At 44.1% G+C, this 24,992-nt stretch overlaps 8 protein-coding genes across 8 annotated transcripts; 4 read left to right on the top strand and 4 right to left on the bottom strand.

Annotated features, from left to right (window-relative positions):
• Nucleotides 1-204: 204 nt before the first annotated feature.
• V865_008603 (uncharacterized protein) lies at nt 205-1,937 on the top strand (the record flags this gene model as incomplete). The annotated part of the gene is made up of 7 exons (XM_066232337.1): nt 205-335; nt 401-544; nt 607-685; nt 746-891; nt 952-1,344; nt 1,425-1,605; nt 1,680-1,937. 7 exons carry the CDS (start codon nt 205-207, stop codon nt 1,935-1,937), a joined length of 1,332 nt encoding a protein of 443 aa, XP_066088434.1.
• A 116-nt stretch (nt 1,938-2,053) lies between these two features.
• On the bottom strand, nt 2,054-4,723 carry V865_008602 (uncharacterized protein; the record flags this gene model as incomplete). Its single annotated transcript, XM_066232336.1, has 8 exons — nt 2,054-2,433; nt 2,510-2,686; nt 2,781-3,082; nt 3,153-3,271; nt 3,353-3,653; nt 3,730-4,100; nt 4,169-4,397; nt 4,452-4,723. The coding sequence occupies 8 exons, from the start codon at nt 4,721-4,723 to the stop codon at nt 2,054-2,056; spliced, it is 2,151 nt and encodes a 716-aa protein (XP_066088433.1).
• A 631-nt stretch (nt 4,724-5,354) lies between these two features.
• V865_008601 (uncharacterized protein) lies at nt 5,355-7,766 on the top strand (the record flags this gene model as incomplete). Its single annotated transcript, XM_066232335.1, has 11 exons — nt 5,355-5,614; nt 5,688-5,757; nt 5,840-5,904; nt 6,015-6,108; nt 6,186-6,273; nt 6,362-6,919; nt 6,982-7,068; nt 7,145-7,290; nt 7,384-7,459; nt 7,554-7,653; nt 7,724-7,766. The coding sequence occupies 11 exons, from the start codon at nt 5,355-5,357 to the stop codon at nt 7,764-7,766; spliced, it is 1,587 nt and encodes a 528-aa protein (XP_066088432.1).
• Nucleotides 7,767-8,394: 628 nt separating this feature from the next.
• Nucleotides 8,395-9,503, bottom strand: V865_008600 (uncharacterized protein; the record flags this gene model as incomplete). Its single annotated transcript, XM_066232334.1, has 5 exons — nt 8,395-8,726; nt 8,809-8,881; nt 8,946-8,994; nt 9,055-9,164; nt 9,315-9,503. 5 exons carry the CDS (start codon nt 9,501-9,503, stop codon nt 8,395-8,397), a joined length of 753 nt encoding a protein of 250 aa, XP_066088431.1.
• A 727-nt stretch (nt 9,504-10,230) lies between these two features.
• Nucleotides 10,231-11,938, bottom strand: V865_008599 (uncharacterized protein; the record flags this gene model as incomplete). Its single annotated transcript, XM_066232333.1, has 6 exons — nt 10,231-10,953; nt 11,063-11,161; nt 11,244-11,375; nt 11,517-11,648; nt 11,716-11,781; nt 11,909-11,938. The coding sequence occupies 6 exons, from the start codon at nt 11,936-11,938 to the stop codon at nt 10,231-10,233; spliced, it is 1,182 nt and encodes a 393-aa protein (XP_066088430.1).
• A 468-nt stretch (nt 11,939-12,406) lies between these two features.
• V865_008598 (uncharacterized protein) lies at nt 12,407-18,167 on the top strand (the record flags this gene model as incomplete). Its single annotated transcript, XM_066232332.1, has 14 exons — nt 12,407-13,043; nt 13,103-13,675; nt 13,749-13,841; nt 13,937-14,108; nt 14,180-14,309; nt 14,370-14,481; nt 14,568-15,302; nt 15,440-15,546; nt 15,630-15,749; nt 15,820-15,873; nt 15,937-16,434; nt 16,514-16,604; nt 16,682-16,781; nt 16,847-18,167. The coding sequence occupies 14 exons, from the start codon at nt 12,407-12,409 to the stop codon at nt 18,165-18,167; spliced, it is 4,743 nt and encodes a 1,580-aa protein (XP_066088429.1).
• Nucleotides 18,168-18,617: 450 nt separating this feature from the next.
• On the top strand, nt 18,618-20,462 carry V865_008597 (uncharacterized protein; the record flags this gene model as incomplete). Its single annotated transcript, XM_066232331.1, has 8 exons — nt 18,618-18,647; nt 18,760-18,785; nt 19,205-19,424; nt 19,600-19,737; nt 19,823-19,922; nt 19,980-20,198; nt 20,266-20,339; nt 20,406-20,462. The coding sequence occupies 8 exons, from the start codon at nt 18,618-18,620 to the stop codon at nt 20,460-20,462; spliced, it is 864 nt and encodes a 287-aa protein (XP_066088428.1).
• A 1,582-nt stretch (nt 20,463-22,044) lies between these two features.
• On the bottom strand, nt 22,045-24,429 carry V865_008596 (uncharacterized protein; the record flags this gene model as incomplete). The annotated part of the gene is made up of 5 exons (XM_066232330.1): nt 22,045-22,213; nt 22,328-22,476; nt 22,579-23,643; nt 23,876-24,243; nt 24,345-24,429. 5 exons carry the CDS (start codon nt 24,427-24,429, stop codon nt 22,045-22,047), a joined length of 1,836 nt encoding a protein of 611 aa, XP_066088427.1.
• Nucleotides 24,430-24,992: the final 563 nt, after the last annotated feature.

The following is a 24,992-nucleotide window of genomic DNA, read 5'->3' as shown; positions in this document are numbered from 1 at the left end:
AGCACATGAGCTACTATCAGTACGGCACGCACGATAGTACTCGTGCTCGTAGCAAGATGGTAACTCGATGAGATGGTAATCACGAAACAGATGAATGGTTCTTGAACGGCAGCAAGACCTCATTTCGTGTCAGTCTTTCATTCAACCCATTAAATTACGGGAATTTTTCCATCGTCGAATCACTACAGCAACGAACGGACAACGATGAGATCCACCTTGTTCAGTTGGAGCTTGCTTGTAGCCGGGAGCGACCACGTCCAAGCTCGACAACAGGTTAATTGGAAAACATCCAGCGATGATCAGCGAATTGAACATGCCAGGTATCTCTTATCCCTGTAAGTACATCATACAAGTCCATCGTCAACTTGACATTGGCAGTTGCTTATAGAGAATAACACAGTTCACCACTACTTGATACCCATGTGGATACTCCTCAGGTGATGAGAGTCTTATCAGACCATCCGATGGATATGATACCCCAGCTAGGAACGGGTTTAGCGGGTCACTTCGATATACCTCGAGCTAAGCAAGGAGGTGTAGGTGGGTGAGTAGAGCCCACTTTGTCCGGAGATAAACTAAGACTCACCTTTCTATTTGGTGATATAGGGTATTCTTCACGGTATGGACTCCCTGTCAAGATCAGTTAGGCGTCGATGTAGGTCCAGATTACCTCAAACCTGATAACGTGGGTGCGGTGTTTCCTGCTGCGATCTCAAGTTTGAAAAGGCTAATAACCAAATGATAGACTGTTAGAGATACGTACGAGTCAATCGACTTGATTAGATCTATGATCGACGCCCATCAGGATACTCTGAAACTAGCTACCGACGCCCAGAGTATAAGGGACGCATTTAAAGAGAAGAAAATAGCGGCTCTACTGGGTATGGAAGGGTGAGCCGATTCAAGATATTATGATCATCATTCATCCTGATTAACGAATTTGTTTCCTAGATCTCATATGCTCGGCGGATCACTATCGAATATCCGAACTCTGGCTGCATTGGGAGTAAGATACCTTACTCTGACGCATGTCTGTCATAGTCCATTCGCCTCGTCCGCTGGGGGAGGAGCAGGCACAGACGGATCATTCATACCTCCCTCGTCCCTCAGTCCGACCAACGGACTGACACCAATTGGAGTTGAGCTGGTCAAAGAACTCAATAGACTGGGAGTGATGGTTGATCTGAGCCATACCTCTGATGGAACGATGTCAGAAGCTTTGGATATCAGTGAAGCACCTGTGATTTTCTCTCATTCAGGTGCGAGAGCTATACATAATCATCCGAGGAACGTACCGGATCACATATTAGATAGGATGGGTCCAGGGAAGAATGAAGGTATCATGTGAGTGAGGTTCGCCCGAATCTATTACAGCCTACACGTACTGTACTTAAATGATTTGTTGTATATGACTTGAAACTTAGATTGAGTGTGTTATACAAACATTTCATCGATCCCAATAACGCCACTATCCCCCGAGTTGTCGATCACGTAGAATACATCGCACAGCGTACTTCCAAGAAACATGTAGGTTTATCATCGGATTTCGATGGTATGTCAGAAGTGGTAGAAGGTATGGAAGATACTTCCAAATGGCCATATCTTGTAAGTCAAATTTCTATCCATTCTCCATTTATCACCTCCCGAAACCAATAGCTGATTCTGGTGATCCGTTCCAGGTGGCTGAATTCCTACGAAGAGGGTGGACGGACGAAGAAATTCTGGATCTCACTGGAAGGAATTTACTTCGTGTAATGGAAGATGTAGAACAAGTAGGAAAGAAATTGAGATCAGAAAGGAAACCCAGTACGGCGATCTATGACAAACGGACCGATCTGCCTGGTACCAATTGGGGTGGACCACATGGTGCTTATCTGCCTACGGACGTCAAAGCTATTGTGGACAAGAGAGTCGCTAGACTCGCTGATGAGCTTTAAGCTTCTCTACTGTATCGTACTGTACGGCATTCGGCTCTTTTGTGATCATCATCATATTCGTATATATTCATACAACTATGGCGATGCATACTACATACATACAAATATATGATAATCTACGCTGCTAAAGTCGTATTGAGCCCATCATTATTGAGCCATTCCATACCTAACAGGCTTAACCAATCTGACCACATTGTATCATCCTGACTTGGTACGGGATATCGACCAAGACCTATTTTCATCCTTAGATCCGATAAACCTTGGAGATCAGGCATCGAAGCCATCAGTACCCTAACTTTACCAAGCGCATCACTTGCCACTTCCCATATTGCTTCTGTATTGGTCAATACCGTCAAGCACCGATCAATCAAGTTGAAGATATCTGAAGATGAAGGGAATTGAGGTTGAGGTTGAGCAGGATCAGACTCGGATGATGAAAGACGAACAAAGAGACGTAAAGCGAGTGACATGGCATGAGTCAGCTGTGAAGATGACCCTGTGATAAGATGAGAGAATTCATCAGCAATTAGACCATTGAATGGGTGAAAATATGGGATAGGAAGAGGACGTACAAGGTGTCCAAAATCCTTTACAATCCTCTTCATCTAAACTTTCCATGAAAAACACTAGTTTAGTAATGACCGCTATAATGTGGCGAGCAACCGGACCAGCTCTTGGATGTGAGTTGAATGGCATGGAGAAGACTAAACCCGCCAGCACCTCATCCAAGGACAGACTCGCCAGTCTGACTGAAAGGCACAGATGACATAATCGGTAGGATGCTGAGAAAAGGAGTTCACGTCAATGCATTGAACTTTCCCCTGTCTGTTCCGAACAACTTACCCATCCCCGGTGATTCTGCATTTCCTTCGAACGGATGAAGTCTCTCGAGCTCCTCCAACTCCATTGCAGCCGTCATGATAGCTTGTCGATGCGTACTGAACTTATCGCTCTCCCCGCTCGCATCACTCAGAATGGGTAACAGCGTATTGAGAATGACGGTCAATCGACACATCAGAATGAAACTGATTATCGGATTCTGAAAAGTGGTTGATTGTCCTCCATCATCGTTGTCTAGAGAGGAAGGAAGTGGTACTGTCGTCTCGGTGGGAACATTCGACGGTCGACCGTAAGTCAGGGAGTTCCTAGAGTTGAGATGGGACAACTCAGTCAATCTGCTATAAGTCGGGATCATGATCATTCGACAGGACTCACCATTTATCAGCAACGTATATTAACCACCATATTCGCTTTCTAGTCGATCTCTCCCATCTCGGTAATCGCCACTGCGAGCTATCTTTATGCAACCCGAGGACTTGAGCTGCCCCGATCGCCTAATTCTCAGAAAGTCAATATTTCAGCGCCATGAATGGTTCGCTTTCCTGTGAAACGCCTCCGGGATCTACATCACTTACACGACAGATGGCAGTATGATTACCGCCGGGATTCTGATTGGGTCTCCCCCAAATATCCATAATCGCCAATTGGAGAGTTTGCAATCTCGGTTGGCGGTACTCGTTGTCCAGCAAATTAAGCACAATCGCCCAGAGATCTTTCCAAATGGTTCTTAGACTAGGTAGCGACACTGCAGAATGAGCGAGGATCCCCACGAGTAACGCATGGGGGAAGGGATGAGCCCCGTGCCATTGATACATGGAAGCTTGAAGTCGAACTTTGTTGATCAGCGGTAGAGCCGATAACGTTGATTCTAGAAATCTACGTTTCCGTACAGTACCCTAAAGTCAGCCTCGGCTCATCGAGATTATGGAGTATGGATTACAGAACCACGCACATATGTATAAGCTGATGACTCATATGTTCGCCTTGTCCAGCTTGACTATGAGAAAACACCTCACAAGCTGTCTTCCAAGCCTTTTCAGCTTCGTAAGAAGCATTGGATAAACCATATACCCTTGAGGGTTCACGTAGGAAGAAAACGGGTTTCTTGGGATCAGCGACCTGCCTATAAGATAACTTGTTGAGATCGCTCGTTTCTGTGCTAGATGGTGTTGTCGTAGTTTGCGGATTGAGGAATTGAGACCAGGTTGAATCGTCTTGATCTACATTCAAAGTGAGATGCATCAATGCACCTGGTCCAAGGTAATGATGCTCCTCACTCCCGTTGTTCTCCAAATCAAGAGATGTATAGTACGAGTTATCATCCTAGGGAATATAATATACTGTTCAAGCATCCCATTCAGATATAAAGCAGGGGAAATGATAGGACGTACCGAGCTGGTTTCTTCCACCTCGAATATGGCAGCTAGAGATGAATGTAATGGCTGTTGGGACGATTCAATTGCGACTTGACCATCATAAACAGCACCCGAAGTCTGCTGTTCGAATGCTGTCTGCGAGAATACAGGTATGAACGGATCATGATTGGATGTGTTGTCATTTGGCATCAATGCGGTAGAACTTGACGAACCGCCATCAACACTTCCAGAAGGATTAACACATCTTCCATTCAAGGTTACACATCCTGATCGTGGACAAGCATAGCACTTTACTCACTCATGTTGGATAAGATGATCTATCGGACCTGATTCCTGCTCAGCCAGCTGGGTCTGCGGCTTAGCATGACGTTTACGAGGTGGATCCTCAAATGTACATGTCCTCTTTGTCCTCGCGCAATTCGTACATGCTTGACCCCTAACGAGAATCCGACAAGTATGCTTGAGTCTTCGACAATAGTCGCATGGACGATCTTTGCGCGATCGAACTGGACGAAGGTTGTTCAAGGTCGCGCTTGGGGATGAGAAGGTCTTGGCCGATTGTGGAGGCATGGTGCTTGCTTTGAATGGGTGGGCGACGCGTTTTCAAGTTGGACTGACTTGGAGCATGTTTGTATGTATTACTCAAGTCCCCGCTATAATCAAGAAGAGTTGTGGGGAAAATGACTTTGCCCGACTCACTTTCGGGAGTTGGGCGGCGTATAGGATCGGCCCGCCCTAGAAACACGAACAGCGATCGCGAAGATGTTACAGCAAAACACCTTGGTTATCTAATTGGATCAATCTCCTTTCGTACTGTACCTTAGTTTATCTGTGCTTGTGCTAAAAATGGCATTCCTGAAAACGACACGTCCTTTAGTCCGCCAGTCATACGGGTACTCGCAGCTTATCTATTTCAGTCGGGCAACTCACTGACTCGCCTAGCAACGTCGGTAGATAGCGGACATGGGACAATGATTTGTACTTTTGCTGTAAGTCAAATGACGATGTACTATCTCATCATGACATATGGACCATGTATCTATATAACCGTATATGCATAAGTGATCTGAGGATGGTATCACTGTCCCTTCGCCTGACTGACTGTATACTCGTGTATTGCAAATACGAACCTCACTCATCATAACATAGCATAAGCCAGTTAGAGGAAAAAAGAAAAGCACAAATTTCACTCTCGTTTAGGATGAGTCAACCGATTTCAGAAGGTCTCGCACCATCCCATCCGGACAGTAAAGAGAAGACACTTGGATCCCACAACGTGGCTGTTCTCGATACCGATTTCGATAACGATAACGAGAAGAATATCCATCATGCGAGTGGAAGCGGATCAGCAAATTCGAAAGATAGAGATCTCGATTTACTTGAACATGCTGAAAAAATCGATCTGTCCCAAGTTGATCCGGCTGTACTTAAAAGAGTACTATGGAAGATTGATCTTGTTCTGTACGTGGTTTGGGCTGTGTCGATTATATGTAGTCATGGGGTGATACTGATTTTATACTTTGTGTGATCGTAGAATGCCAGTGATGATGTTTTGTGAATTCTTTCAATTCCTCGATAAATCAAGTATATCATATGCGAAGCTTGTATGTCCACCCATTCATTCATTACATAGCTCAGTGTGTAGATTAGACAAGCTGAATGATTTTCGTGCTACTACTCTTATAGTTCGGTATCACCGATGCGACTGGTATGGTGGGTCAACAATTCGCATGGCTCGGTTCCATCTTCTAGTAAGTGGGAGAGCAAGCTTCATCGAAAGCGTTCTCAGGATGTCTGACACAGTAGAAAGTCAAAATGCTGATAACTTCACTTTTATTCTCTCTCTCTCTTTCTGAAACAGTATTGGATATCTGTTTTGGCAACCCTTCACAGCATTTTTACTGGTTAGAATCCCGATCAGGATGCATCTTACCGTCATTGTGTGTCTTTGGGGAGTAAGTTGAGGATTTTGTACTAATCATTACTATCAAATCAAATTGCTCTTTGCTAATCGATATGACTATGCAATCAGGTCATTCTAGGATGTATGGCCGCTTGTAAGAACTTTGCTTCTTTGGCTGCTCTTCGATTCCTCTTAGGTATGGCCGAATCAGCTATGAGTGAGTCGATCTTACTGCAACCTCTGTTCAAAATGATAAATAGTAGCTCTAAAGGTACTATACTGATTGTTCGTCTGTGTTTGGGTAGTTCCTATTCTCGGTACCATCACGGGTATGTTCTACACGAGAGAAGAACAAGCAACAAGAGTAGGAATATGGTTCGGTTCCGTTGGTCCATCCCAGATTTTCGGTGGTCTAATTGCCTACGGGATGTATTCATTGAAATCAAACGTTATTGAAAAATGGCAATTTATCTTTATCCTTCTTGGTCCAGTCACATTCGCTTTTGGTATCTACATTGCTATCGTCATTCCCACCTCCCCCGCTACAGCATGGTTCCTTTCCCCTCAAGAACGATTGATCGCCTTGGAAAGGATCAGACATAACAAGACCGGAACAGCTACTACGAAATTCAAGATGAATCAGGTTTATCAAGCTTTCAAGGATCCTAGAATATACCTTGCTGCGCTATCTGTGCTATGTGCTAGTATACCCAATGGAGGAATATCAAGTTTCGGAGCTACTATCATTGCTGGATTTGGATTCGATACGAAGGAGACTACACTTGTTGGGATGTCCACTGGAGCAAGTGAAACGGTTGCTATGGCCGTGGCTGTCATTTTATCAAGGAAGATGAAAATGAGAGGTAAGTCGTGGCTAGAAGAGAGATATACAGTACATTATGCTCATTTGTGGGATTTGTTGTAGCTCTACCTGCAATCATATGTATTGGTGTTGCTATAGTCGGGGCGGCGATAATGGTAGGAAGTCACAACAGGAATGCTCAAATGGCAGGTGAGTGCCTCCTACACTTGAAGAGACTCGAGTGATTTGATGGACTGACGTTTGTATATTTGTTGATATTTCGCAGGTTACTGCCTAGTCTTTTGGTGGGCTACAGGTCAAATGTTATTCATCCCCTTGATGCAAAGTATGGTATCTGGACATACGAAACGATCAATGTTTTATGCCTTGTATCAAATTGGTTATGCTACTGGTAACATTGTTGGAGCTCAGGTGAGTCATTGGATCGAGCTCATTCGCAACCCACGATGGAGATAACATCAGTAGAATGCTGATCCAGCATATGTACAATTCACTACACTACAGATTTATAGGGTTAAAGATGGTCCTGCATATATTCCTGCTAAAATTACCATCTTGGTTACTATCTCTTTACATGCTGGTGAGTATATTTCCTATTTTTACAGTAAACCAACTTATTAGGACGAGACGAAAATTGACTTATGTGAGAATTGCTGTGCTATTTGGGATTGTAGCTACCCTCGGAGCCATCGCTTTGATCCACAAGTACTGGAACAATCAAAACGCCAAAAAGGTCCAACATGTCATTGAGGAAGAAAATATCGAGTTTAAAGAGTAAGTGTACAGTACAGTGCCTTCTTCCCTTCCCCAATGAAGGAAACTGATTATGATCGATATGATATAGTCGAACGGACAAAGAGATCCCTTCTTTCGTATACCCCTACTGAGCGATCGACCAACAATGGAAATAATCTCAAGTTGCAGAATTGTTAGAGGTATAAAATACATACACAAGCGTTAATTTCGTTGGGTGAGATATTGGCTTTCAGAATAGATATTAATGCTCATTTCCTGGAAATGAAGTTAGATAGATTGTAATTATAGTGACAAACGATAGGATATGTGAGGTCGATCGTCCTTTCTGCCACCATGGCATCCATACACCTATGTGAGGAGTCGAACAATGTTTCTGATGAAGCCAAAAGGAGACAGGCAGACTACATGCCTCTGCACCAGATTCCCCTTTTCTTCTTGACATTCAACGGCATCACTGCACACATATTATGATAGTATCAATGAATCAGTATCAATCCAGCATGTGATCGGAAACCAAAAACAAAAATCCATGATAACCATCATGATATAACATCCAGTATTTGTACCCTGCATTATGAGATGTATTTATGTATCGTTGTCTCTAATATTACAGTACATCATGATTCGTAATGGAAGTGTGATTTTAGTGGTATGAAAAAATACTAAATACTGTATGTCATGAAAATGTCCATCTTCCTCTGCATCCTATCCTAATCCGAGAATGTCCCGACCAACCCATCGATCTACGCAGTCCGCGTCCTATAACATCACCAAACCAAGTAATCCAGCAAACACAATCGCACCGAGACCAACCTGGTTTCTGCTGGCCCCACTAGAAGACGAGGAAGATGAAGCGGAGGCTGAGGTGGCGGCAGCAGCGGCGACAGTCTTGGATCCAGAGCCGGAAGCAGTTCCAGAAGTGAAAGTTGACTCAGAAGCTGAGGCGGAGGTGCTGGAAGCGGTATCGGAGACGGAGACGGTTGATACGTTGGATTCAGAAGTGGAGTTGGAGCTGGAGGTGGTACCGGTAGAGGTGGAGTTGGAAGAGGAGGAACCGTCGGTTGATACGGATGAGAGGAGGGTACCGGTACCTGTGGTCGTCAAACGGATATGGATCAGCTCAGTGGATGAGGCTCATGGAAAAAAGATTTCTCAGACGTGAGATTTACTCACCCCACTGTACGGTAGTACCCGAGTAGACTGTACTGTTCTCTGGCTCGGTGGTAGATCCATCAGCACCGGCGATCTGTACGAGCAACGTGATGTATCAGCTGCAGTCATTCGTCGTAAATGTTGTAGAGATAGCTTACAGTGAATCGGGTAGTCCAAGTAGCGTTGGTAGTAACATCACCGTTTGTGCTAGAGGAAGAAACACTGGTCAGCTGAAACCTATTGATCGGTAACTTATGCGTGACTCACAATTGTAAGAAGTAGATCTTGGAGTAAGGAGACACATCAGGAGCATCGAAAGAGTATGAAGATACTGTGGTACCGTCGATACCTTCAGCAACGGTTGCCAGGGCGACCATCTGTGCGGAGCGATAGCAAGCAAAATCAGCACGTGTCGTTTTGCAACTGTGTAACAATGTGTTGGATGAAGTTTATTCAATTGTCCCCGTTGAAAGACTATATACTGGGGAATGATTTGGTATATTATAGATCATAGACAGCATACTCACCTGTAAGTTATCACCCGTCATCAACTGGATGGTAACATCATTCCAATTATCTACCGAATCGACCGTCCACAAAGCTTCGATCTTGTCTCCTACTTTCACTACGGTGTTGCTATCTGGTGAAGTGGGAGTGACGATGGCTTGAGCTGAGAGAGCAGCGAGGGTGAGTAATGAGAAGGTTTTGGTGAACATGGTGATTGCTATGCGATGATTTGATTTTTTGGAAGGAGGAAATAAGTGTTGTATATAGGATATGTCTTCAATGAATGACTTGAGTTGGTGAATCAACGATGGAGTGAAGTGGATATATGATAATATATTCGAACTGATTCGGATGAAGAAGAGATATAAGAAAGAAAGAAAGGAAGAAAGCTATGTAAAGGTGCAGAGATGAGATGTAAAAGTGAACCAGCCTTGGATTTATGGAATGAAATGTCAAACAACGTTAAGCCCCTGAACGCAAACACTTTGGATCCACAGAAAAAGAGCTGTGCGTAATTATCAAAACTACCAGATCATCAAAGGCACATGGATTGTTGTGCAGCAAATCGGATGCATACCATATAATACATCGCCATACGCACATCCTATGCATGCGACTCAGCTCATTTCCCTTGCTACGCGTTCAAGGTATGCGAGGTTCAGAAGGAAAACAAAAAGGCAAAAAGTGCAAGAGTGAAAAAGTGGAAAAGTGAAAAATCAAACGCGCAGGGAGGTGCCGAAGTGCCGTACATCCCCAACAACCCAGACACTGCACAGGCACACAAAATACGAAACAACGCGTGCGGGGTCAGGTCCCAGTTCGATCGATTACTAGATTACAACAGATTTGTATTACCCATGATCGGCATTGTAATGAGGCAATCGTATTCAGATCATGATCATGGTCATGGCATCATACTGCATGCTACATCGAGGATCAATCCCATCTACTCTTCCCCCTCTTCTCCTTCTCCTTCTCTGCCTTTTCATCCTCAACGGTAAACCTCCCTCTTCCTTTCTTATGCACCTCTTCTCCTCTTTCTCTTCGTGGACTCCTACTCCTGCTTCTACTATCACTAGGTGATCTCCGTCTTTTCGGTGGAGGAGACGAATCTCTATTCCTCCTTCTTGGCGGTGTAACGGTAGGTGATCTGGATCTAGACCTAGACCTGGATCTTGAACCAGGATCAGAAGGTGTCGGCGTCCTAGATCTTGGTCTACCCCTCTCTTTGTGAGGTGGAGTATCTTCGTTCCGCCTCTTCAATGGAGGAGTCCTACTTCTTGATCGTTCTCTTTCTCTTCGTCTAGTAGGTGGAGAAGGGGATCTGCGTCTGGTAGACGGAGAAGGGGATCGACGTCTTCTAGGTGGAGGAGAATCTCGCCTTCGAGGTGAAGGGGATCGTCGTCTTGTAGAAGGTGATGGAGATCTTCTCCTATATCCACCAGCACCACCTCTTGCTGGACTCCTATCTCTTCGCTGAGCATATCCATTATCCCTCTCTCGGTCCCTATCTCGACCGAAATCCCTTCTTGGTCTGTAATCGTCCCCTCGATCCCTCGGTCTATATATGTCACCTCGATCGCCTCCTCTCACTGGCGGTGGGGAACGAGATCGTCGGGGTGGTGGAGGACCAGGACGAGATGGAAGTGAGTTGTCGCCCTGTGGTTGTGGAAGCCAAAAAAGAGTATGTCAGCTACTGGTAGTCTAGATTTGATGGATCGGATGACATGGTATGCAAAATGACGGGATAATGTGATGTTCAACTTACCCTCCTTCGATCAAAGGAATCTTCAGCTGCGGATCTACCAGCTGCTATCCTCTCTATATTCTGCTTGGCTTGTAATTCCTTCTTTTTCGCTTCGATGAACTAAACCACAAAACGCATAAAGATCAAGATCAACTTAGACCAAACAATATATCTTTCCTGTCTCACAGAGAATAAGCCTCACCTCAGCAGGTACACCGCCGATGGTATTCTGAGCAGATAACAACAAACTCCATAAAGAATCCATAAATGCAGCTGCACCGTGTTTATCCATAAATCCTACTAAGGAAATCTGCATTCTCTTCGGATCTGGTATCTATAGCAAGCGATTAATTTAGCCTATCGTCCTGGATAGGGTCGCTATATGGATATATGAATATGAATGAAAGACAGAACCATACGATAAATAGTGGTTATTGTGTTAAGGTTAGATTGGATAGATCGCAGTCCAACTCACAGGTTTATCTTTATCTTCCAACATTCCAAAAACATATTCTACCACCACGTCATCTTCAATCTTGATCAATTCAGTTACCTTGGTGGCTATCCATGGTTTGATCACTGATAAGTTGACTTTACGAAGGTCCACCTATATGACGAAACCAACCGGGATATATCAGCTTGATTCTGGCTTGTTCACCGAAGATGGAGCTGACCTTTTCAGAGAAATGTTTAGGGAATTTCGTAGACTTGATAGAAGCTGCTTCTTTGTCTTTGAATCGCTGTATCGTGTAAATTATATCAGCTATGGTACTCGTGTCATCATCAATGGTGTGTCAATAAGCCAAGCAACTGGGTGGGGTATAAGGGTGTCAATCGTGTGATAGTGATAGTGAACATTAAACGTACAGAATCCTGAGCAGCATTCGTACCTCTCATACCTAATTCACGTAAGTCACACCGCATCAGCTATAGTTAATATGCTGGACTCAAACGCTAGCTGACTCACCAGCATCCATCTTGGATATCTTTCTTTTTGTTTGTGGTATTGGTTGTCCAGTGTTAGATAGGTAATGAAGAGGTAAATCGAAATGAGATTCGGGAGAGGAAGAGGGGAAGGGGGATGGGATGGTGGAGGAAGTGACACTAGGCGAGATATCAGGCTGATTGTTGCCCACGATACAATTCAAAGTGCCACTTGTGGAATATCAGGCTGACTCATTCGCGATTTCTCATTTTGACATGTCCACCTTCGGGATGCATGATCAACAACAACAAACGAGGACACTACCATCTCACTCTCATTGATATACCACATGATCACTTTCATCTAGATCTCACATCACTCAGAGCTCTCTCGGACTACTCTGGATAGCCTCAGATACTATCCAGGACAAATGAATCGTCATGTCTGAGGAGCCGCATACACTAGCCCAAGCTACTGGTGGTACCGTCCCAGCCGGAACGAACAATGACAATGCCACTTCGACCGTCCCTTCTGAGGTTATACCCGATTCAGAGACAACCAAGGATGGGAAAGAGAAAGATCAAGGTCCAGAGGTGACAATTACGGAAACCAGTACAGATGCGGACATGGATTTGGCACCTTTACCTACCGAATTTGACCCCAACGCACCCGCTCCCACTTTACCTGAACCTACCGCGGAGGATCCAAGTACCTCGAACCCATTTGGTGTAACGGAAGTACAAGAGGAAGATGAACTGAACTCAATTGAAAATCATGGGGAAGGTGAACAGGAACAGAATGAGAATGGACAAAGGGAAGAGGAAGATGAAGGTAAGATGATGGAATATATCACTTCGTTACAGCATTTTGGAGCGCCCGACGAAGAAGAAGAAGAAGAGGAAGAGGTGGAACAGATTGAAATCAGAGATAACGAGCAAACTCCCAAAGATGGGGTGGAGGAAAGTAAAGATGAACCAGCGGATAAATCTCAAGAGCCGCAGGAGCAGCAAGAGCAGATGAAAGATAGCGGAGGAGATGATACGGTCATAACGACAAAGGACATCGAGATGACTTCTAGTGAGTATTCCTTTTTTCCACTATCCGGTCAATCGATCTAAGCTGACTCGAGCTGTTAGGACAATCGTCACCCCTCACACCAATTAACGACATCCCAGAACTCCCAGCCGACCTAAACCTTTCCCCTAGTGCTCCTAACACTTCTGCTCCTTTACCATCGGAACATCCACTACCAACCTCTAGATCAAGATCGAGAACAAAGGAAATACCCAACCCGACCAATCTGTCCGAAGCGGAAGCAGGAGATAATTCTAATTCGATACCTCACGCAGAATCTTCATCTTCCGCTGCTGCTCGGAAAAGATCATCGGCATCTATCACACCTGTACCCAGTCGACTCCCCATCACAGCTACGTCAAAGAACAAAATGCCTGTGAAGAGGAAATTACCCGATCGACCTAGAGCCAAAACCACAGGAAAAATCAAAGGAAAAGGGAGGGAAGAGGAAATGATTGTGAATGATGATGAGGATGAGGAGGAACAAGAAGACGATCTGAATAGTATTGAAGATCCTGATGAAGCTCGAGATTCGATGATGATTGATCGTGATAAAGAGGGGCAGGATGAGGTCAATACAGATGAAGAGGGAAGAAGAAATAAGAGGGTGAAGGTGAATGGAAGGTTGATCAAAGGTGAGCCAGCTTATTTGCTGCACTGATAATTCTATCACTATAAGTCGAAGCTGACAGTTCGATTTCTGGATAGCAAATGGGTCTGGATCTGGGAAGAAGAAATGCTCAGCAGACTCCGAGTCAACTCCGAAAGCTCCTGACAAAGCTACCGAAAAGATTGCTCCCCGTGAGTTTGACTTCTTTTTCATCCTCATCCTGACCTGTGTCGGATTCTTTGATGAGTTTTGACTAATCCGTAAACGTGCAATTTGGATATCATAGGTGCAAAAGGAATGTCTGATGCGATGATAAAGAAACTCCTAAAAGGAACGACGAAAGAAGTTCAGTTAGCTTCATGTCAAAGACCGAGATATGGCAAATGGGGTAAATGCACGCAATGTATAGCGAAATTGGGTGGTGATAGTTGTAGATTCAGAGATTTTAGGACTTTCCCGTGAGTGTCAGCGATGCTAGGGCACGTGTTCTCTTCAAAGCTGATATCATCCGATTTTTGATCTACTTCAGTATCGATCCTGAAACCACTGATATCATCGGACCGGGATATTTCGAATCTACAGAATGGAAAGAGGATATGACACCGTTACCGACAGAGTTCAATAGGGATTTCGAAGAGGAGACAATAGTCACGATGGAGGTGAGCTATCAATTGCATTGTGGTGAGACACCACAGAGTAACTCATGAAATGCTGTACAGAAAACGGTCGCTCCCATGTTGTTACCTCTGATAACGGCCGAATCGAGGCATGTATTTGGTCAGAAATCCATCAAGAGGGGAATGGACGCTGCCAAGCATCGATCTGTTTGTGGTAAGTCTACGTTCTAGCTCATGATAGGATCAGCGCCCGTGTGCGTAAAGATGAAACATGATGCTAATGTCTTGGTTTTTGCATAGACTTTTGCTCATCAACAATATTCGGCGGATGGTTCTTCTGCAAGACATGCGGACGTGATTATTGTCTTCAATGCGAGCGGTATTTCCCTGATTCTCTCGAAACCATCATGGATTCACCTTGGCCTATGCCCGATGCTGCCCGACCTAGATTATTGAGATGTCAACAAGTAGGGGAAAAACAACAGTCTCGAAGACCGGCTATGCATTACAGATCCAAATTACAAGCTGTATCTCGATTTAGCGAAGAAGAATTGAAAGATCATTGGTTAAAACTGTCATCATTCGTTTTGGAAGATGAGAAAGAAAGTTTGGATGGTAAATTGGGTTTGATGGGTTTGAAGAAAGATGATCAGGATGTGAAACGGATCTTGACCTTGATGGATCAAGAAGGGGAAGGGAAGGAGGTGAAAGATAGTAATGAACCATTACCTCTTCCCAATGATGAGATTGATCTGGAGATCGGTTTATCGGATGGTGATGGATTAGAAGAAATCAAAGATATTTTCGAATATACCAAGGTTACCAATCCCACTGCTGAACCTATACCTGATCCTGCGGAATTACGAGACCAATCGAGAGAATTCATCTTTTTGAAAGATCAAGATTTGACAAATGACGTATTTGATAAGATTTGGTCGAAGGGTGAACCGATTGTTGTTGATGGAGTTGATAGGAAATTGAATTTGGGTTGGGGCCCGGATGATTTCATTGAGAGGTTCGGTGATGAGGCATGCTGTGAGTTCTGATCTGACACACATACCATCTTGCCCCGTCCCATTCACGTCCATTTTTCTTCATGTTCCCTGCCTTGGTGTTCATGTGTTGTAGCAAGGAGTTTCAGAAACTGATTATTCTGTATTACTCTTTGATAGATGTCGTAAATTGTCAGACCAACGTACCTAGACCCACGACCGTAGGGAAATTCTTTGAGAAATTTAAGGATTCCGAAGGACGAAATAAGGATATACTGAAATTGAAGGTAAGTCAATTCTTTCATAGAGAATATCTGTTACAGGTACCCTTGACGAGCAGTCTAAATGCATGATTTGTTCTTTTACATAGGATTGGCCCGCTACGGACGATTTCAAGAATACTCATCCCGAATTATACAACGATTTCTGTGATGCGCTGCCTGTTCCTGATTATACGAGACGTGAGGGTGTCCTCAACCTGTATTCCCATGTGAGTGCTAACTCCTCGTCGTGTTCACTGAACTTGGTGTTAAGTGTTAATCCTGTTGATATTTCATTAGTTCCCTCCTGGACCGACAAGACCTGATATAGGACCTAAAATGTATAATGCCTTTGTAAGCTGAGAGTTTAAATCTTTTGCTCTGCATCAGCTGATATGTCTATTATGTACTATGTAGGAAGCGAAAGAAACCACTGGTGGATTCGGTTCAACTCGATTACATATGGATGTAGCGGATGCCGTGAACTTGTTACTCTATGCTAGTCCGAGGTCGAAGCCTAAACCTAAAGCCAAGTCGAAGACAAGTCCGACGAGTTCAGATGATCAAAGTATAGGAGTTGTGGACGGTAAGGAACCGAGCGAGGATCAGGAAAAGAGTATGGAAAACCCCGCTCCGCAGCCTGTCCAACAAGATGAAAATGCAAATCCAGACTCCGAAAAAGAATTGGCACCAGAACCAGAATCAGATGTTGACCCTCAACCTGGATGTGCTGTATGGGATCTCTTCCGAGCTGAAGATGCGGATCTCATCAGAGATTTCTTATCTGAGAAATTCGGGAATACCCATATTTTCACGGATCCAATTCATTCACAATTATTTTATCTCAATTCGGATTTGAGAAAGGAGTTGTATGAAACTAGGGGTGTAAGGGGTTGGAGGATCTATCAGTATCCTGTGAGTGTGCCCGTCCCATGTTCAGGTGGACACAAAAGATTGGAGGCAGAAGCTGATATTGCTTTTGATCGAATCGTAGGGCCAAGCGGTATTCATACCTGCCGGATGCGCTCATCAAGTTTGTAATTTGGCGGATTGCATTAAGATTGCATTGGATTTCGTCAGTCCTCGTGAGTAATTCTTTCTACCGCTTGATTCAAAGTAACGCTCAAGTGACTGACGTGTATACCTTGTATATGTATGTTAGATAATGTCAAAAGGTGTCAACAGCTCACTCAAGATTTCCGGAAGGAAAATTTCGCGAAAGCTTGGAAAGAGGATGTTCTGCAGTTGTATAATGTTTTGTGGTGAGTCATCACTTCCATCCCAGACATATTTGTCGGGTATTTCTGATGTTTTAATTTCTACACAGGTACGCATGGTTATCATGTATTGAGACTCGTAAACGACGTCAACGTGAAATTGAGGAAGCTGCCTTGGCTCAAAAAGCGAGAGAAGCACATTTGGCATCTTTGAGAAAAGGTCAACATGAATCTTGGGATGGTGGACATATGACAAGAATTGGTAGTCCCTTATCATCAGCTTGGAACGTTTCGAGTGTAAGGGACGAACCTCATTTGGATAGTCGATCGCCTAGTTTATCCAGGGGTGGATCACCTACTATCGCTAGGGTTATGGGTGAAGACGATGCCCCCCGACAAAAGGAGGGCGGAGCGGAAAAAGAGGTAGATAAGGAAGGAGAGGATGGCGGAGAAAGGAAAAAATCGAAAGAACAAAAACAAGCTCAAGAGAAATTAGCGAAGGAGTTATTCGAAATTACGATAAAGAAAGAACCACCTTCTTCTTCCGAGACGTTCTTGGGCTCAAACACATTATGGTCAGGGAAGAAGGGTGTGGTGAGCATCACTAAATCTATTACCGGTACCAACACTGGAAGTGGTATGAAACTCCCTTCGCTGAAGAAGGAAAACAAGGATGGGGTCGAAAGTGAAGATGTGAAACCAACTTTATCAGCTCGACAACAAGCTCTGTTGGATAAACAGAAAGAACAAGAAAGGTTAAAAGTGGAAAGAAGATTGAAAAATCCACCTCGGGCTTTGAAAACTAGTACGTTGATTAAGTTGGGTGCGAAGAGGTTGGATGATGTTTTGGAGATGGCTCAAAGAGAGATGTTTGGTGAAAATTTGGGTTCGGAGGGAATTGACGGTATGGGTGATATTTGGCCAAATCCCAATCCTGCTCCGCCTCCTGCTCAGGTTGTTGCTGAAGACATTCAAATTCATGATGATGGTCAACAAATGGTTTTGGATGGTACTCAGCATCAGGAGATGGATATGGGTGTGGATATGGATGTGGATGTGGATATACGCGATTCCTTGAGGTCGTTGCATGATGTCCTAAGGGATCAAGAACGAGCTCAAGCTGAAGAACAGCAACAGCAAAGTGAAGAAAGGCAAGATGCTGACGTCGATGTGGGTGTGGATGTGGATGTTGTTAATTTCTTCAATCACAATCACAATCACGATCACGGACAACAACCACAAATAGAGGAAGAAGAAGAGGAGGAGGAAGTGGAACAGATTGAATATAAAGGAGAAGAATCTGTTGGTATGGATAATGAAGAAAGTGAAAGAGATAGAGAAGAACTGGCAGCTAATTTGAGGTTGGTAGGTCAGATTGATATGGACATGGCTGATGTAGGTGGTGAACAAGGAGAGTTTACGTTGGAGTAGTTTGTCTGTAACTATGGTTGTAGCGTCTCGAGGTATGTTTTGTAGGAATGTCGAGTGGAATCATAGGTTGTATGAGGAATCATCTTGTGTAATGTCATAGTCATAGTCATCATGCGTATGTCTTCTCTATCGAATATTTGATAAGGAATGTATGTACGAGTATGGTACTGTCACTTGGATGTGGCTGATAAGAAGAGATCCAACGCTAGTACTAGTGCCAGTGCCAGCACCCGGCTGTCGCTTAAATACACGTTGAAGCAATGGATGATTAACCGAGCTATCATATCATATCCGCGAGTCATGACTCATGCACGGATCGTTGAACACGCTCTACGAGTGATCATCCTTTCATCCAACCTATTTCTTATCTCCTTCTCAAACATTCCATTCATACTCATACCATCATCAGCAGGAAACTTCACATACAAAAGAATCAGAACCAAAAGCAAGATGGCTGCTAGACTCAGGCTCGAGAACAAGGTAAGTACGAGTACGCTATCTTGCTATAGTTCGATTGTCGACATGGAGATAAGGAATGATGTTGGATGATGGATGAGGAACGAAGCTGATTTTATTGCTGGTTCATGGTTAGGTTTGTATCATCACTGGAGCTGGATCGTAAGTACCCTTTATCTTCAATCTGCTCTTATACTGTCGCCTTCAGGTCGTTCATCTTTCATGCATCTCGACATTCTACCTTTGTCCCGTATACCTTCCCCCTTCTATCTACCCAACGCATCCGCACATTGGTTCTCCTCATCTATAATCTCTTCTCTCGTTCACCCCCTGTCACCTCCATTTCGTCTGCATTCTCTTCTCCCTACGGTTCCTTCTCTTCCTCTTTTCCTTCTCTTTTCCTTCTCTTTTCCTTCTCTTGTCCCTCACCTTCCCTTCTCTTAATCCTTCCGCGCTCTTCCTCTTCCCCCTTGCCTCTTGTTTATCCTCCCTGGTCTCGCTTCAATTACTTTCCGTTCCTTCACTCTTCGCCTGTAGCCTCTCCATCTCTCCCCCCCACGCTGACACCCTCCCCCACACAGCGGTATAGGTCTCGAGACAGCCGCCCAATTCGCCTCGGAGGGAGCCAGGCTCGTCATCTCAGATATCAACCTCCAAGCCGTCCAAGCCGCCGCCGACAAGATCAACAAGAAGTTCCCCTCTGCTAAGGCTGTAGCTGTCAAGTGCGATGTCAGTAAAGAGGAGGATGTGAAAGGCCAGGTGGATAAGGCTGTACAGGAGTTTGGAAGATTGGATGTTGTAGTGAGTCCTATCTACTTTCATTCACTTGAAGAAGTGTGATCTGGAAATTTTCTAACAATTGGAGGATGTGATGATCTGCTCAAGCACGGTCTCTCATCTCCTGACAAAATTGAATTGTCATCGATCGAGCATGTAAGATTGTGCAGCTAATTTTATTCTCATCTCAATTGCATAGTTCAACAACGCAGGTATCATGCATCCACAGGATGATAACGCGCTCAACACCGAGGAGAAGATTTGGGATCTCACACATAATATAAACGTCAAAGGTGTTTGGTACGGCTGTAAATATGCTATCTTGGCTATGAGAAATGTGAGTGAAGGATACCTTTTACGTACCCACACTATACACATCCAAGTACGGGAGAGAGCTGATACGGACTTGTTATAACACCCAGAACAAAGCGGAACCTGAGAAAGGACTCGGTGTAGGAGGATCAATCATCAACGTAGCTTCTTTCGTAGCTAAATTAGGTGCAGCTACACCTCAACTTGCCTGTGAGTGATATAACGATTCTGCCGTGATTAAGAGCGAAACTGATAGATGATTACCAGATACCGCCTCTAAAGGAGCCGTACTCGCTATGACCCGTGAACTTGCCATGGTACATGCTCGAGAAGGTATTCGAATCAACTCCCTCTGTCCTGGTCCTATCCGAACTCCCCTCCTTATGGACTTCCTCAACACCCCTGAGAAGTTGAACAGACGTATGATCCATAACCCCATGGGTAGATTCGGTGAAGCTGTGGAGCAAGCTAAGGCTGTTGTATTCTGTGAGAGATATACTCTTTGCCAGATACGTGTCATGACCATATTACTCATTACGTGACTGTCCTGTAGTGGCATCCGACGATTCATCGTACATCAATGGTACTGACTTCTTAGTAGATGGTGGTCTCCATGCTTGTTATGTTGTACGTGTTATATCTCAGACTAATCACATAAGGTAATCGTGACAGACTGACTCTATATGTAAATAGACCCCCGAAGGTGAACAACAAGCTCCTGCTCCGGCTGGACTCGCTTCCACCCTTTAAAAAACATATCACTGCGCATCAAGGTCATAATGAAGTCTCTTCGATCGTTCAAGTAGCGAGCAGGATTGTATATAGATGCATATGTACATAGATCGAATTAGAAACCTCTAAACCACCCTATCAACGAGTATTAACGAGTGGGACGTCTACTGACTGAACAGTACCGAGCCAATCGTCCGACTCATGAACAGGAAACTCGACGTGTACTGACCAGAAAGCCCCAACTTTTTCATTGCTGAGCTCAGCGCCCGATTTCGCTAGCCACCGAGCATTCCTAGTGGACATACGAGGGAATTCCAAGGCTTCTGTTGTATCCCAGACGGTCTTATACGGAGTTTTTTTAATCTGGAAGGACCATCCATGTGTACGAGTATGAAAATCATCTTTGAATGGTCTCAATACATGAACGCGAGAGTCAATTTTGGTAGTTGACTTATCCTCCCATCTTCCTAGTATATCTGCATATATCTCTGAATGGTCCGATTTCAATTGATCATAAGTTATCTTCCAATCTGATGATTGACCATCCTTGTTACAGATCCCTATTGTGGCCACCCCTTGTATATTCACCTGGATCATAAAAGATTGTCCCCTCTTCAGCTTTAATTGGGTAGTCAGGTTCACTTCTTTTACCAACCTTTTACATCCTGGCCATCCACAGTCATTCGTATGCAATGTAGGTGGTTTTATCCCATATGAAATATTTTAAAATATCAAATTTCCCAGTAGGTCCATTCAAACTATTCACATCTTCGATACACGAAGTTTGTTTACTCAATGTGATCTCACAGAAGACCATAGCTGTTTCTGATTTACTTAGGAACGGCTTAGTTGGTATTCTCAAGTTCCTTCTGGCCCTTTGAAGGATTTCTTGGTCAATGAGATCTCGGTCTGATAGAGATTAATCACTTGAATGTTCAGTATAATATCTGAACTTTTCTGTCTCTCTAGATTCCGATCGAATGGGAATGAATGGTCGATGCACCTTGGTTTTGCCCTTGGGTGATAAATTGGGTTTTTATTGTTAAGCGACTACGATCTGACTTTATGTCAAGAGTTTATAAGTCGTAATGCCAAGTCGAGAGTCTGGCAAGTTTGGTTTCTCCAGGCTACATACGCACGAGGCTATATATATATGTGTGTGTGTTATATGTGAGGGATGGGGATGAGGATGAGGATGAACCTTCGTCTTTTCAAAGGTTTCTAAAACAGCCACCATATGACGACTTCTCGATCGTCATAGAAGAAAGGATAACTGATCAGCAAGTTACGTATGGACATATCATCCATTAACAATTGCGTTGGGTTGGAGAAGCGAGTCGTACTCGTATGTTGAGAAATCTCTTCAGTGTTTCACACTCAAGTTCTTTCGCTTCACGACCTGCAACAAAAGTAGGAAGTGGTCTCAGGATGAGAGTACTGCAGTACCATACAGAATAAATCGTTTTTTTTTTTTTTCAATTGGGTCTAGGTCAGAACGCATTGGAGTCTAAGCTTCATCATCATCCTTGATCTTACTCGCATTGCAAAACCTACAATTATGTACAATTCAAACATACTGCACATTCCTGCATCACCTAACCTACCTCTTGTACATCACGCAGACTTCCCCAGCTACGACCAAACAAGCTACAATCATCGTAACTACCATAGGGATAGTATTCCACCTCATGAATTGTCTGTAAGTCACTGATATACCTTTTTGCGCGAGGATGGACCGCCATAACAAGCCAGCTAAGGATGCCGAGAAGCTGTGTGATCATAAAGGGATATCAGCTCGATCTCTGCCGCTTGGCTAGATTGCGAACCTTGAAAGGAGAAATAGCGATGCGAGAGAGGTAAAGAGTAACGGGTATGTCACTCACACGAATGAATATGCACCGAAATTACTACCTACTGCCAAAGCGAATATCGCTCCGTACAATGATCGATTCGATACGTTCTGATAGGTCGTACCCCAATATTGGAGCACACGAGCCAGTAAGATCGTAGCTCCAATGTTCGTACCGAAGATCTGAAAAAGTATAGATAAGCAAACCGATGAGTATCAGTACTCTCATCATACCATGTGAGAGGACAACAGGATGTTGAGTACAATGATGAGAAAATAACCCACATTACATCCGATAACACTTAAAACACCCATCAACCATACACTTCCAGCCACACCACCAACTTCTTCCCATGCCCCCCACCAATTACCGAAGATCCTTATCCAACCTGTATGCTGTAACCCCTCGACTAAAATGAAGAACGAGAATGTGAAAGGTAAGAGTGTGAGAGGTAATCTCGATATCACTAGAGATGTATTGGGGAAATTATCCGTGAATGGCGATAGGGGTTTGAAAGATATGACGTTTCTATACTTTCGGTTGTTGTCTTGAGGTGGGGATGTCTGGATAGTTTGACTATTGTTCGCAGGTTGACTTGAAGTATCGGTGTTAGCTCCTTGTACGGGAGCAATCAAAGCTTCTGCATTCTTCTCATTAGGCTCTGGCGTCGTCTTCTCCATTGCTCTTGCCCTTTTCGTTTCCTTCGCGTTCATTCTATCCTTCACCGTGTCCCTGATGAACACCAACCCCGCAGCAGGTACCGTGACGGTCCAAACACCCTCAGTCCCCTCCAGCAGATGTCCCGCACTGAGCCCTACCAGAACCACTACAGTAATAATGAAGATTGTCGCGTTGAACATCGCGCCGAACGGATCGACAAGCGCAGATCGAGGGCTGATTTGGGGTGGATAGATCGTATGGGGTATCATACCTTTCTTTCGGAATACAATCCATCGCAATAGTGGAAATAAAATAATCGCAGATGCGACAGTGGGCAAAGCCATCCAGGCGGAGTACGACAGGAACGAAATTCCAAATGCCGAGGTGAGAACAAGGTTGGTAATGTTTGAAGAGACTAGGAAAGCCGAGACCAAGTTGCATATTTGGAAGTGGGTGAATAGAAAAGCAGTGGGTGGATCAATTGATGAATGTTGAGTGAAATAAGCTAAAAAGGGGGTACCGCTCAATACCAATGGATCGTTACCGAAGAATAAACCGATGATACTGAAGAATAGATAGAAAGAGTTGTAGAGGGTAGTACCGCCTCCGTGGGCCGTTGATTTGGATGCGATAAGGAATGCGAGGTAGCGTAGGAGACCTGTGCAGTCTAGGGAGATTGAGATGTATGCCTGAGTGGGAAGATGGCGGTTAGCTAATTTAAGTACTCCAGAAGTAGATGGACAGGGAGTGGAGAAGAGATGGAGAAGATAGGGGCAAAGGAGCAATTCAGAGGAGACGAAGGAGGGGAAGAGAGAAAAAGAAGCAGAAGTACAGGATGGTGATAATACAAAGGAGGAGTCAGGCAAGAGGAAAGGAAGATGAAAGAACGGGTCAGAGAAGAAAGAAAGAAAGTAGACTTACAAAACAAAAGAAAAGCGTCATTACATCATAAGGTTTAATACCACCACTACCTACTATGCCTCTTCTAACTACTTCAGGGGGTATACATGTCGATGCGAGAAGCAGTAATACGCCTATGACCGGTACGGTACGAAGGTCCAAGGGGAAATAAAGTCTTTTACATTGACATCGTCTTGCACATGGTGGTTGAGCTGGTTTCCCTTCGGCTTCGGATGTACTGTTCCTAGGCGTCGAAGATGCAGTTGATGATGAAGGACGTTCTTCCCTCTCACAAGGGATCTCGAACGAGATGCGTTTTTGCAGGTTGTCGCATCCTCTAGAGAATAAGAGAGGGAATGGGACTCGGATAGGGTAAATTACCAGAGCATCTATGATTATTGATTTAGCGAAATCAGTATCATCCTACGTTTCTAGATCTAGGGAGAAGATCTACAGTCAAGAATGAAGGAGGAGGTTTACGATGACTCACTAACGATGAAGAATACTATAAGAGTGACTATCGATCTAGCATCTATGGATCTATCTGAACCATCTTGTAGAGGTTGGATTGCCATTGTTCACGGATCGGTCCTATATATTCTATATTCGTGAAGGAAGATTCACTCGAGGGTGCTGAAGAATCTTGGTCGTGTGAGTGAGCTATATATATGTCATATCGATATTCTGTTGAGTGGTTGTTCCCAATGACGATTGTTAGTATGAAAAGAGGAGAGAAGGAAGCGAAGAGGAAGGAAGAAAGGTGTTCCTCCTCGAAAAAAGAGATGATTTATCGGAATCCTATATGTCACCACGCACGTGCCCCCCACCCTCGAATCGGATCGAGGCACTGCGTTCGAGTAAAGTGTGCCTGATACAGGTAACTGATACCGGTCCAACTGATGATCTTAACATGGCACTTTCTGCACTAAATCAGACATTCATTCATGTTGATATTGTAGTATATGTATGTATATATGAACAAACACATAGATCATTAGATATACGATAAGACAATCAGTATGATATGATATATCTCCTTGACAAGAAAAACCAAAACCATCACACAAGGTAAGGAAAGATATCCAAAACAAGACAACGAAGAAAGAAAAGATAGAAAGACACAGCGACAATGTGAGTA

This window comes from Kwoniella europaea, chromosome 3, assembly GCF_036810445.1.
Source record: "Kwoniella europaea PYCC6329 chromosome 3, complete sequence".
Taxonomy (NCBI): Eukaryota; Fungi; Basidiomycota; class Tremellomycetes; order Tremellales; family Cryptococcaceae; genus Kwoniella; species Kwoniella europaea.
This window is presented reverse-complemented; position numbering and strand designations above follow the sequence as displayed.